Genomic DNA, 14,056 nt, shown 5'->3' with positions numbered 1-14,056 from the left:
CCTTATTGCCCCCGTGGGAGCATAAGGCATCCACAAGTTTCCTCCATCACACGCGGTTCTTCACTTATGCTTTGGCTCTTTCCCAGGAGTAGCCTACTCTTTCCAACTATTGCAGCATGGATCGCTTCCAATTGTTCCTTGGCCGTCCAACTTTCCTCTACCCCTGTGGAATGTAGTGCAAGGCTTGTCTCGCCACATTCTTAGTAGCTGGTCATTGCTAATTACGTACAATTTGTATTTACTTGTTGTGAAGGATATTAGACATAATTTATTAAACTCGCTCGTTCGTTTGTTCTGTTATTCTTCACAACTCGTGACTAAAAACCGTACGTGTTCAATTACCATGAAGTTATCACTTTATAAAATTGAATAGTGGCTTCTTCCTGTCCTTATATTGTAAAGCACAGAGAAATATCCGTTTTCATGATTTATTGAAAGCAATATATTTAACAGAACATTAACATAAAGAAGAGCCAGCATTGTGTGTATCTAAAATAGAAATATTTTCTATTGTTATATTCCTATATTTAAAACAACGTTTCATGGTTGAATGCAAAAGTATTTATTGTTATGCCTTATTGCCTTTGACATAACTGAAAATAGAGGAAGGCAATATTAAAGCGAACATTTACATAAACAATAACCTGCCTTTTGCGCAAACAAAAACTGCATGAATCTTTATCCGTGGGCATTATCTGTGCCGAAAATCGAATAGTTTTCCTTGGAATTCTCTTTTCGAAAACTGTCCGCTCTAGGAAAATTGCGATCTTCAAGGAAGAAAAGTAATTCTGTTGGTGTTCAAAACATATTGCTTATCCGTTCAAAAGTAGTACAATATTGATCTACAGTGCCAGACTGCTATCGAAAACAACATCAGTTTCTGCTCAACAAACAAACAGAACATGATATTCCTGAGCACTAATCGCCGAGGCTGACTCGTCCTTCGTCGTCTTTTTTGAGAAACTTATAAGACGCGGGTGTGGTGTCTTCTCATCATCCCGCGCCAAGAAAAGTCCTGGAACGAGTCAGTTGCTAATACGTCACTTGAGTAACTCAAGCTACTGAAGTGTGACTCTATCCAAATAAAGAAAGTATTGGTTGAGTACGTTTACTACCTACATTATAAAAGCGGCGGCAGCAACTGCTTCCTCGAGAAGACCTCGCAACAATTGCAACATTAAGGGAATGATATTTTGTCACAGACAGTGATAATGGGTGAAAACGTCCTTTCGTTAGGCTGCCTTTTACATGTAATCGTGTTTATACTTCCGCATTCAGGTACGTTTAAGAGATTTTAGTTGAGTTTATTTCGTATTTAAGGTCATGTAATGTGGAAGTTATTTACAGTTTTTAATGAGATTACCAATAGCGTCCTGTAAGATTAAGATCGTGAGGAAGGCCTTTCAGATAATTGAAAGGTAATCACAGACAACACTATAGAAATTTATAACAAGACAGACCAACACAGCTCAGTGAAGAAGTGCGCTCGACTAGGATAAGTTAATTTAGATCGCGGTTAACTGGTTGGCTAAATATAATCGCGCACCAAAACTAAATCGACAGAAATTTACGTTTGACTTTTTCCATTTACTAACAAAGTGATCAAACAACGATACTTGAAAGAAAATGACGTTCAGTGTGAAAACATGAATGACAGACCAGATTGCGCGAGATTACGACTGCTGTACGGTCACAGCAAATAGCCTAAGCCATACATAATAAACTGACATCAAGATTTAGCAGGGTTATTTTTCTAAAGGCGACACCACAGGGACCGCAGGCTCACGATAAGAATTTGTATGGACCTTTATACCTAGAATAGGCAGTGAGCGTTTAAGCCGTATTCCGCTTGTTTCACTTTTGCTTCACCAACGCCTAAAGACTAAAAGAGAGAACTCTCCGTAGCGGGAAAAGCATGGAGCCTGGGATAATGGAAGTAGGATTTGCAATTCCCTTTTAGAAAAAATGTATAGGTTTGCTCCACTGAACTGTGACAAACGTATGTAATGTTTTGAAATCGTCTTTCGTTTGTTGCTTAGAAGGATGAAATTAATAAAGGAAGCTGCTGTTGGTAAGAATTTAGATTTTCGTACCGTTGAAATCTAGAGCTGAATAACTGCTACAGCTTGAGTGTCAGTAACTGAAGTTACCTTCGATCTATAAAACCTAGTGTGGTGCAATATCGTTGTGTAATCTTTCCGTGAATTGACTTTACTTGTTTTTCCTGATGTCTCGTGACTTTCATGTCATAGTAGTTGCACAATCAATCACTGCCAGCATGGCTCAAACTGTAAAACTACTAAGCTTTTTTTAACTGTCAAGATTTATATATATTAATGCCAATGTGATTAAAAAACAATTCAAGAGTGAATGAGCCGATATTTATATTCTACGCAATAATAAGCGCGTAAACCCAAAACAAATTTTCATTCGTTGCAGATTCCTCGAATAGCATTTGTCAACCACAGCTAAAGCTCCCTTAGCATTTCCTCTCTTTTCTTTCTATGCTCACTGTTTTGCATTATCTGCTTCAGACTGATTGTAAGGGCGTCAAAGGCTATAAGAGATTCGTAAGGCACCTTAGAAGCGAGCAAAAACAGAAGCCTTTTGGTCATGGCTGTCAAAGAGTAGTGGAATTGGCCAAAGAAAACGGGCCTCTGGCGGGAAACCTAAGAAAGCAAGCTGCATGACGAGTAGAAACAGCTGGTTTTTCTGTGCTGTACTGCTCGTAGTAAGAACGGCATGGGGAATCCTCGTCGCCAATTTAATATTTATCTGGTTTATTTTATTATCATATGTCACTGTACATCCTCGACTTAGAGTGCGCCTTTGTAACTCTTTTTCGCAACAAATGACTATCTCGTGAGATCGTCTTATTACGTCCGTGCGTGATGTCAGATTATTATGGCGTAGCTAGGTTAGAGGCAAGGAGAGGCATGCCCCCATGTCCATGCTAGGGGTTTTAGTATAGCAGGTCCACATCAGCATTTGCTGTCATTTTATTACATAACCTGCTTTATCAAAAAAAAAGTTTATTTAGAGTAGTTTTAGTGGAGCTTCCGCGCGCGCGAGCGTAGCCTCATTTCTTAGCGGAGCTCGCAAGCGCCGAAGGCGCGCGCATGCGTAGCCCCATACCTTAGAATTTTTGGGAAACCATCGAGCCGGAAAATTTTGGTTGTCACGTGACCGTCCGACCGTACGCACGGAAAAGGACTGGGGATGAATTACTGTGGCAACCCGCGTTTTTTTGGCGCGAAATCTCAGCGTTAAATTCTCTTGGCAAAGAAATTTTCCAAAACGACTCGGGCTATTGTCAAATTCTATTCAGCGAGTCTGAAGGTTAGAACTTGAGAAAAACGTATTTATTTCGGTCTCTTGTTATGTCAATGTCGACAAACGAGAGTGGAGGAAACTTAACTTCGAGGAGACAGGGTTTAAGCGAACTGCGACGGGAAAGAGAGCGAGAAATATCAAGAGAGAACAGACGAAAACGTAGCGAAGAACAGCGACAAAAAGAGCAAGAAAGGTGCCGACAGAACAGGCAAAGAAATAGCGAAGAACAGCGAGAAAGAGAACGACAAAGAGGACGGCAAAGAAGGCAAAGATGTAGGGAAGAACAACAGGAAAGGCAACGGAGACAAAACGAACAGTGTTTTGGTGAAGGTGAGTACGAAACTGCAGTGTTACATTTATACCGTATTTTACTTGCTTAAAGCTTATGTTATTCCTTAGTTTTGCCACTAAAAAAATATTACTATTCGTTGAAATTCAGTTTTATAAATAGGAGCCTGAGAGTTTGATTCTGTGATAAAAATGTCTTCGAGACTGGAAAGCAAATGCTCGATGAAAACCGGGCTAAAAGCATTCCGGTTCAGTGTCAGAAGGAGTAAAAACACTGAAAAACAACATTTCATTTTCCAGTATGTTCGATATGTTTTCTTTCATACTAGCTGTCACGAATTTTTGATTTTTTTCTCTCGTTTAATGCGTTCTCCGGGTTCGCATAAAAGCCGATAGCTCAGTTTGTTTTATATTAAAAATTTTGAATTTACTGTAATACCGGTATACCCGGCGCGTTGTGAACTTATCAAAACTTAGGGAGTAGTAGAGAGTGAGTTTTGTGACATCATTTCACAATACTAATGCGGACAAAATGGCTGCTGATGCCAGATAATGTAAATCTTCCGCTTTTTGGAAGGACAAGAGCCCATCTTAAATGTAGCAACGGACTTAAAAAATCCCAGAGAAAGCTGTGTGCCTAAAAACAGAATCTGCTGCGCTAATAGAGAAGAAATTCTGCATAAACTGCCCACCATGGATTTTCGGACCTTTTGATCTGGTTTATGCTGGCGCTGTAGTTTTGACGTTTCTCGGAATTTGTCTAGCACTTTCCCGGAATTGACGGTACAGTAACCTGACGTTTATTTTGTATTATAATTATTTTCTTAGTTATGCGTGTTACGTTGTGAATAAATCGAAACCGAAGGCTATGAGCAATCGATGAAAGCCATGACAGCTCATGATCAATCAGTATTGCAAATTATCGAAAATGAATAAGCTTATTAAACTCAATCAGTCGGTTGATATTGATAATCAAAATACTACCGGCCCTTACTGACAGCTGATCTGACAGCACTGTTGAATTGAGTATTAGTTTAGAAATTCTGTAGATTGATTTATAGACATTTCGTACTGTTTTATGCTGCTGTGATTTGCAAATATTTTTATCATCTCGAATTACCGCTTTTCCGAAACTGTGCAATCAAATTGATGTCATTTATAGCTAACGTTTGCCTGAATGTTTAACGCAGTTCTTGGACTACTGTATTTCATTGTGTGATTTACTACTGTCTTCTATTTATTCACGGTTAAACGACTAAGATACCAGGGCTTCTTTTTACATTCCGTTTTCATTTGATGAAAACTGAAGGCAATGAACGATCTATAAAATGGTCAAAATGCATGATATTGCATTGCAATCGATATGACTGAAGAGGTGACAATCCAAATCATTCAATAACAATATTGATAATTGATAAACAATATTGAATGCATAAGCCTTTGTTGTTATCCAATATCATCCATTTTAAATTTTATCCTTAAATAGCAGACAACACAGTAATTATCAATTATCGATCTAATAAATGACATTGAATTTTAGCAGTCCTAACACATTACAAGGAAATATCAGACTGAGTCCTTTTATCAGAACAACTTTAGAATGACGACAGTTTGATTCTTTCTGAATGCAATAGAGTTGTTGATTTATGTCATACATTTTAGCTGAGCCTATTCATTACCTGTGTGCCCCTCTCTTTCAGTGAATCACTAAGTATCAACACTGAGAGATAAATATTTCTGATCAGTTATTGTCATCATCCAGATAATAATGATAATTGACATATTTTTGCACGTTTTTGCTAGGAATGTACTATTATGGTGCAGACGAGTCGCAGAGGCCTGAAGATTTGGAAAGGATTGCATCACATAAAGGATTCTTAATTTCTGAAAATCATGGTTTGGGCAATTGTATGTTCTATGCACTGGTGGAGCAACTTCAAATAATGTGAAAGGAATAGAAATTTCACATGAAGAACTGAGAGTGAATTTGGTGCAATTCCTAAAGGAAAATTACAACTTGGTAAGTCATTGATAGTGTTTCAAGTGACATTGTAATTTTGTTAGTAAAAACTACTAACATTCATTATTCCATAATTTATAAAAAAAAGACTTGATTTTAGTGTTTAAGATGGAATCCACTAGGAAGTCGAGTAATTAATATTTATTAAAGTTGGACAAAAGTCAAGTACCAGAATAATTTAAAATATGCTATTCCTTATTGCGTTATTTCCTACCCTTAATAAAAGGTAAAGATGTAAGTAATTATCCGTGATAACACCAACAATAATTTCTTATCAGAGTCTGAGAAAATGAATTTCAAAGTTCACAAGGTATAGGCAACATCTCACGTGTAGCCATTCAGTTTTGTAAATTCGTCTTAAGCGATTCAGTGGAATTTAGCAGAACTTCGAAATTTGTTTTTGATGTTTGGTGTTGTTAGAAAAGATTTCTTTTGATAAGATATTTGAAGCAGTAACAAAAAAGTTTGCAATAAGGTACATAATTTTGTCCAATAACTACTCGAAGTCCTGGCGGATTTCCCCTTAAAGCATTTTCTCACAAGTGCGATTTTGTTTATAATTTCACTGCCTTATTTGTTGATTGATCACACAGGCTTTAAAATGCATAGGAGCTACTTCTTGCTTGAGTGCCCAACTTTGTTTTAGATTGACTTGTGTCCTTTTCATGTCATGCACTTTGGTACTGTTCCCTCATTTTTCCCGTTGTCTTTCTCGCTTGACTTTACGCTGCTCTTCCGTTTTTGTTCCTTGCTTTTTACCTTCGCCTTTCCATCTCTGCTTCATGCTGCTCTTTGTTTCTCTTTCTTCGACTCTTTTTGCTCTTTGTCGTTCTCTGTCTTTTTCTAAACAGTTTTTAGGGGTTTTGAAAATACACGTCTGGGTACAATATTTCGTTGGAACATATTATTAATGTATTCTGATTTACTTTGTTACTCTTTCTATAGACTTTATAAGTAAAATTGATCATGAAAATTGTTTACGAAGAAATTGGCTGAAAGCCCTGGGGGGGAATCCAATGGAAGAGACAGGGATGTTTTTATTGTTTTGCTTAGAGGTATACATGATTTAAATTATTTCAGATTTTGGTCTCTCTTTGTGTGTTCTGGGAAAAAGGAGGGTATTTTTTGCCTTCAAGGTCTCGTTTAGGGTTGCACAAGAAAAAATATAGAAAAATATCAATTTTAAAATGTACCAAAATGGTATCTTTTAGGGGTCAAAAAGTGTAATCAATGCCCAGATTGGTCCCCTTTAAGGGACGGTTTAATTCAAATTTTCTGACGAGCATCTCTGCCTGTTCGATATGGGAGTCCCCTTTCCCCACTAACTTCCAGGGCTGAAAGTTACTTAATTTCTACAAGTGCAACTAATTAAATATCTTTTGGGCATAAGAATTTTCCTTATCTTCCACCGTGAACAAAAAAGGTCATTACACAGCAAATTCATCTATCAAGTAGCTCAGTAAACAAAAAGGCAGTCAATTTATAAATTTTAAAATACTTTTCTTTTATAAGACTTGTACTTGTACTATACGTATATACTTTGTGTGAATTGAATTTCTTTTATTGCCATTCAAGTACAATAAAAAAGATATTTGCTAGTCCAAAACATGACTTTGACTTTTTGTTTGCACAGAATTACTGCATTGAGATCTTGGTACATGTAAATAGTTCCTTTGATTTTAGGAACAGAAAAATATCAATCTATCGCTAATTAATTATATGTCATTTCATTTGTTTTAACCCCTTGGAAAATTTGTTTTTCCCTAAAAATTATCCTGGTTCTTGAGGAATTAAATATGCACAATTAACATGTAACAGCATAGTAAATATAATGTTTTCATTGTTTAAGAAAAGAGGGGGTGGGGACGGTTGAGGCCCAGGGTTACTGACGGGGATGATCGAAGAATTTTTTGGGTTTGAAATTTTCAATTCCGAGATTTTTTTGGGTTGGAAAATTTGGCAATTTTTTTTTGGGTGTCTGTATTTAGATAGGGGATCCCGGATTTTTCGGGGTATTAAAAACGAACTTAAGTGCCTTTGTCCATGGGCCTTAGCATATTTTATGGTATGACAAATAAACAAAATGGGCGTTCTTTGTGTTATGTTATTGCCCCTCCTGGCAAATTAGGGGTAGTTTGACAAGGGTTTTTTTTTTAGGGGGGGGGGGTTGTATTTGGTCCAGGGATTTTTTGGGTAATGTCAGAAGACTTAGGGATTTTTTTGGGGGTTCTGAGTTTTGCCTCCATTCGATCATCCCCGTCATTTACCCCCACCCCTCCCCATTGAGGACAAAACTGGGCCTACAAGATCTGCTTAACCTGACCTGATAAATTTTCTGGACTACTTGTAATGATTTTGTGGGAGAAGTGCAAATTGACCTGTTGGAATTCCGATTGTTAATACCTAACTTTAATAACTAAGCTCAAGCCCTATCTTATCTTGTTGTCGTACTAGGTATAAGTATACATAGAACTTAAATTCAGCTGAAATTCCACATGGAAGGAAAGACTTACTGAGTTAACTTTGATAGCTGCTAAGGCCAGAAAAGCCAGCTGAGCTTGTTGATGAGCCGGGGTAGAGTTTTTTAAAGCTTAGCTACACCCCTGATTAAAGTTTTGGGCAGAATATGCATGCTTTCATGGAATTAATCACAGTGCTTTCAACAGCACCTGTTAGAAAGCAATTAAGATAAGAGTCTTAAAGCAAGTTATTTTGTAGGGAAAACTCATTAATTTTAGCTGCTGATTCACCCCAAAACTTAAAAAAATCACCAAAGCTCCGGCATGTGCCAGGTCCTAAGCTTATTGATTAAGCACTATTAATGTCTTCAGTAGGTTGAGAAAATTATGCTGTCACACTCACTGTGAATTAAGGATTTTTTGGTCCTGAACATATCTCCCAAGTGAACACAGTTCCTGGGCGGCCCAGGCAAAACTTTGAAAAATATCTCTTTTTTATTTATCTATAGAGTCTTCTGAATTACTTTAAAATTAAAAAATATTGATGCCAATGATCATCAACAAAATTATCTGTCTTTTGCCTTTTTCAGGGTTAACGTACACGAGTAGTGGAATTTTCACAGAGAAATGCAGACACACAGAGAGATAAATGAACACATTATTATTTATTCATTCAGATTATTTTTTTCATTGCATGTACAAACTAATACTTATGTACTTGCACTGTATATGGACTGGTGTAATTTTTAAGTTAATAAAATAAAGCCAGAGGTGATACAACCATGTACATATTTCTTAAAGGATCTCTGGTAACACAATATAAAAATATTATTCATTTACTGCTACCCAAACATTTAATTCCCAGTGCATGCTCACACTGCAAAGAACAGTAATCATGATAATGGGATAGGCTGCAGTTCATCAATCTCTATTAACAAATATCACATGTTGCAATATAATGCAATCTGTTGTTTGTAGGCAGCCAAATTTTTACTTCACCGAAACCAAACTCAGTCATTAAATGATAAACATTGAACACAGCTATTTTGGTTTGTGGGTGTGTCTCAGTTGTGTCTCACAGATCAGTTATTTGTTGAAAAGTCTTCTGTTTCAGTACAGTTAATTATTATGTTATATTTGTTGCTCATGCTTGCTGTAGCATATCAATAAAGATAGCTTCTAAACAAGGAAACAACACAGCTTCAATATGGCTGAACAACACAACACTTTATTCGCTAAGCATCCTGGGTACATATGGTGCAATAGCTTAACACAACTTCCGGTTATGTAACAGTAGTCTAAATATATTACACTTGCATGGTTTGATATGCAGGCAAATGAATGGTTAAATTTTTGCCAAACAATCTATACCTGAGTTTATGACTAACAAACAGTATTTCCGCTTGTGCAAAATTAATTTTTGCTTAGTTTACATGTAGTTAACAGAACTGATATGAAGGGAAAAAGGTGCTTAATCCTTTTGGGGGACCCTACAGACTGTATTTGGCACTATGACAAAATGTCACTATTTTTGCCTGGGGCTTGCTTGCTTGTTTAACTCCGGTTTGCTAGCAGAAAGCTGTTATTTTTCGTATTGGTCCACCATTTCCATCAAAAAAATGCTGCCATTTGGGGTGAGGGGGTGGGGGAGGGGGCGGGGGAGGAGAGAGGGAGCGGGGGAGGAACAAGTTACATGTAAGTGTGGATTCCTTGTCAGAAGAGATTTTATCCTAATGTTTGTTTATCACTTAGCTACAAAAAACAAAAGCAACATCGGCGTTTTCTTTCTTTCATCTTTTGTAAAATCTGGAAAGTGTGTGTGTGTGTGGGGGGGGGGGGGGGGAGGATTTGACCCTGTTTGAAATCCTTAACAGGTGGGGCATCTACAAAGTGAGGAATATGACCAAACTTTTCAAAATGTCAAATGCCCCCAGGGGGTGGGGCATAGGCGGTTTTAAAATTGACTGATACATAACATACCAGTCATGGTGGGGGTATGAATATTTTCTAGAACAACGCAAGCTTTCTTTGTTCTAGTTCATCTTCGAAAGTTTATACTAGTTTATCTTTAGGAGGTTTAATGCACAGACTGCTAATTGACAATCCTTTTTTATTGATCAATTTTTTTGCTCTTATATGGTGCTGTTGTTCATGGTTAAAAAGGATACAACTATATATGTATATAAAGAAAATAACATGAATCAGTCTAAAAGGTTTAAAGGGCAAATAACCAGGGAGCTCCGCTTTTAGGCTTGCCTAAATCTATATATTAAAATTTTTGATAAACCATCGAGCCGAAAAATTTTGGTTTTCACGTGAGCGTTCGTCCGACCGATCGACCGAACGCACGTTTTAGACCTAAGGACGAGGTCGCCCGTGGCTAAAGGAAAGTAAATAAATAACCTGAAACTGCAAATAAAGCTTGCGGGGTAAGTCAAAATATAGACAACGGGAAAGATTACCCAGCGACACTGCACAGCAAAACATCTGAGAGATTAATTATCCAACTGCTATTAATTATCAGTGCTATAACAGCTGAGTTTACCTTTAAAGTGAGTGTATCGAAACCTCAGTGCGTAAATTTGGTGTTTACGCAAAAAAGAAACTGTTGCTCTCTTTCGACAGCTGAACAGGTAAATTTTATTGGTTTCTGGTCGCATTTATCAGAACTCTAAAACAAGCAAACGACTTATTGTTTTTAATATAGACTTGATGATGTGGACGTTTTAGTTAGATCTAAACGAAGTGATGGTATGAAAGCGCGACAAAATTTGTTGCGCGGTGTTAACTGTGCCGAGGTTGAATGAATCGCGAGTAAAAGGAGCGACACTGGGCTTTTTCCCAAACTATTTATTGTACGATGTGCTTAGAAGACTTAGAGAAGTCGTCTATAATTCCGTGACATTGTGACAAACGAGAGTACGAGGACTCCAAATAATTGCGTGGTTGAAAGATATAATTATTGCCTGTGCAAGTCCAGTTTGCCGAGTTTGCTTGTCTACGGTTAAATATGCGGTTGTCATCACCAAGAATATACAATTGCAGCTTAGCCTAAATTTACGACAAAAAATGTTTTTAAATCCTTGACGCAGCTTCGAGATGTATTGCATCAGCTATGTTTGGATCTTTTCGTAAATACCTTGCCGCTTTTGCCTTCATTTAGTCGGCGCTTCAGTGAAACATTTACACTTACACAAGTTTATTCTTTTTGTTACCCTGAGTTGGTTTTATTTTGCTATCGCTTCACTGATTATCTATTGCCGTAAGTTGATTTTCTTTGGCCGTAATTTAATTTTTTGATTCCTTGCCGCGATATCCTGTCAGATGTGAGTTTATTTTACATTGCTGTAATTAAGTTTATCCCTACTTAAAGCCGTAAATTTTCTCGCAGTAGAAATTCATACAGTATATTTAAGTAAAGTTTTCCAAAGTGCTTGACGACAAAGCAGAAAGCTCGACCAAAATTAATTTATTTAAAGTAAACTTGAGGATAAAAATAAGCGAAAATAAGCCACGACGTTTCGAAACTTGTTCTGAAAATAATGTTTACCCCCATCTAAATGTAGCTCGAGCGCGATCTGTAATTGCAATCAAATTTTTTTGCCTCAATGAAGTTTTCTTTTACACTGAATAATTCGTAGAGATGATTCCCCCCCCCCCCCCCCCCTCTTACCCTGGTTCCTTTTTAGTGCTACCAGATTACTTATAGTTTAGTTATAGAAACACATGCAAATTGACATAGCAAGAAGCATTGAAACAGACTCAATGGATACTGAAATTAACAAAATGCAAGCAATATCAGATATCATGTAAGCGGTACTTAGGACTATCCTGAATGCGTTGTAAGCGCTACCTCCTGAGTGACACATCCGACCTCACGCAAAGGAAAGCAATGATACACTTGTTAATGATTTTTTTTTAATTTTTCCTATTTAGAAGGAGTTATAAAGTTCACCTTGGAGCCTTCTGATCCAAGTTATGCTAAGAAGGGAAGCAATGCCAGACTTGTGTGGGACTACAGTGTGGATGACAAACAAAAAGAGCTTCAAGGCATTGTTTATAGTGTACTAGTCTCTAATGGTCCCTTTGTTGAGATGCTTGTACAATTTGAAAATGGTACTGTTGTAGACCATCCACAAATACCTGCTGCTTACAAAGGAAGAGTAAGAATTGAAGGAAATGCCTCCCTTATCATCGAGAATGTATCTTCTCGAGACAACGCCATATTTAAGTGTGCACTTTTTCCAGAGCCAGGTCTAGGTGTAATTCAAGAAAGTGAAGTTCAGCTGATTGTGACAGGTAACATGTTGCGAACTACATTTGTAACTACAAAAGAAAAGAGGGTTCAATGTCAGTAAAAAATAACATATGCGTACAAATGTTTAAAATTTTTAAAATTTACAATAATGTTGTTTTCAATTTTTGGCTTTTTAACGTTTCTGGCGGCCTTCCGGTTGACATTTTTAAGCAGATCATTGCTCACTTTAATTGCGGATTTATTCTGCTAAAACGTTGTCCTATCATCATCATCATCATCATCATCATCATCATCATCATCAACATCATTAGAAGGATGGTTTTCGGACTTTGCGACTTTTTCTTAAAACACTTCTCTAAAAGCCAAATTTTAATCTTTTTAAATTCTAACTGCGTGCCTGTTAACGTAAATGAGAAGACTATCTTATGTATAAATATGACAAGAAATGAATAAAACCGGTCTTCATTAAGCCGTTTCAAAAGTCGATGGGGTCGCTTTGTCAACAAAGTTTGTGGTAAGCACTAAAATTAAGTGGTAAACTATGATTTTGACAAATTATGTGAGTTATCTAGATACCATTTAACCTTTCGGGAGCTCATCAGTTACCACAAACCTTTTTTAGTCACGTTTTTCTTCGATCTTGGCAAACGGGACGAAATGTGTTACATCGGACGATCAATGCGAAGTAAAAATTTTCGGACGAATTTGAAAAGAGCGTTTTCGAAGTCAAATGAAAATAAGGAACAGTATATTGCTCCGTTTTCCTTCAAATTTTTACCAGAGATAAAGGTAAGTGATATCTAACTGTCTGCAAAATTAGAATTGATAACACTCTTGTTTTATATTTTTTTCGAAGCTTCGACGAACGGGACCCTCCTGTATGTACCGGTCACAAAGTCCACTTAATGCGCGGAGGTCGAAAAATGGAAATATTTGGAATAGATTTTAATAAGAATAACTAAGATTTTAATGGCATACACGCTACTCTAGAGCAGTCTTTAAGCTATTGTTTGGTGCTATTCTGTCAAAACCATTAGCCACAGAGATACATTTTAGGAGTTGCGAGGTCGTATCTTCCACACGACAACTCCTTTAGATGTGCGGAAGTCGAAAAAAAAGGAAATATCTAAAATAGCTTTTAACAAGAATAACTAAGATTTTAAGAGTGTGCCCGTGAGAGAACAGGGCAGAACCAGGTAACAGGTGATACAGCTCATATCACCGATTTCGCCCAAACTTAGCATAAATGTTGGGTATGGTGAGCTATTTACTGTGACAAAACATTAGCTTAAAATATTTTATTCCCTTCAAGTTATGGCACCTTTTGCAAAAATGGCCATTTTTCACTTATTTATGCATATTTAATTAGCTGACTTTGATTGACCAGTTCCACAAGAAAAAAAGACTTCTGAAAATAAAATTCACTGCACTATATTCTGTGGTTATTAGGCTTTAAGTACAATAATTCACTTCAACCGTCCGATTTGATTTCTTCTCCTCAAACGGTCTTTTGGAAGGTACACATTTCCTACTGTTGGAAATAGCCTTTAACTAGTGCACAATATCTCCCATGAGCAACAACTTATATACATTATTCTTACATGGGTAATGAAATCTATCATTAAACTTCACAAAAATGCCACAAAATGTCTGGGGACTTCAATATTCTATTAGTATTGAGGAACTAAACACACGTGA

The 14,056-nt window shown here is 37.0% G+C and overlaps 4 protein-coding genes across 4 annotated transcripts in view; all 4 read left to right on the top strand.

Moving 5' to 3' along the window:
• LOC144662795 (uncharacterized) overlaps positions 1-14,056 on the top strand; it is a 152,900-nt gene that overhangs the window by 49,350 nt on the left and 89,494 nt on the right. The gene's annotated exons all lie outside the window — the stretch shown is intronic.
• The window catches only part of LOC144662858 (tyrosine-protein kinase receptor Tie-1-like), a 67,873-nt gene that overhangs the window by 10,956 nt on the left and 42,861 nt on the right, over positions 1-14,056 (top strand). The window lies entirely within an intron of this gene.
• LOC144662850 (uncharacterized) lies at positions 1,098-12,659 on the top strand. Its single transcript, XM_078523803.1, has 2 exons — positions 1,098-1,278; positions 12,037-12,659. Exons 1-2 carry the CDS (start codon positions 1,212-1,214, stop codon positions 12,456-12,458), a joined length of 489 nt encoding a protein of 162 aa, XP_078379929.1. The 5' UTR covers positions 1,098-1,211; the 3' UTR covers positions 12,459-12,659.
• LOC144662855 (uncharacterized) lies at positions 3,301-8,885 on the top strand. Its single transcript, XM_078523808.1, has 3 exons — positions 3,301-3,663; positions 5,425-5,641; positions 8,691-8,885. Exons 1-2 carry the CDS (start codon positions 3,381-3,383, stop codon positions 5,568-5,570), a joined length of 429 nt encoding a protein of 142 aa, XP_078379934.1. The 5' UTR covers positions 3,301-3,380; the 3' UTR covers positions 5,571-5,641; positions 8,691-8,885.

This window comes from Oculina patagonica, chromosome 8, assembly GCF_052425735.1.
Source record: "Oculina patagonica isolate OP01 chromosome 8, crgOcupat, whole genome shotgun sequence".
In the NCBI taxonomy this organism is placed as follows: Eukaryota; Metazoa; Cnidaria; class Anthozoa; order Scleractinia; family Oculinidae; genus Oculina; species Oculina patagonica.
This window is presented reverse-complemented; position numbering and strand designations above follow the sequence as displayed.

Coding starts and splice junctions, on each gene's coding strand:
- LOC144662850 (XM_078523803.1), top strand. CDS start 1,212: ATGGGTGAAAACGTCCTTTCGTTAGGCTGCCTTTTACATGTAATCGTG. Junction 1,279..12,036: donor GTTTATACTTCCGCATTCAG/GTACGTTTAAGA, acceptor TTTCCTATTTAG/AAGGAGTTATAAAGTTCACC.
- LOC144662855 (XM_078523808.1), top strand. CDS start 3,381: ATGTCAATGTCGACAAACGAGAGTGGAGGAAACTTAACTTCGAGGAGA. Junction 3,664..5,424: donor CGAACAGTGTTTTGGTGAAG/GTGAGTACGAAA, acceptor CGTTTTTGCTAG/GAATGTACTATTATGGTGCA.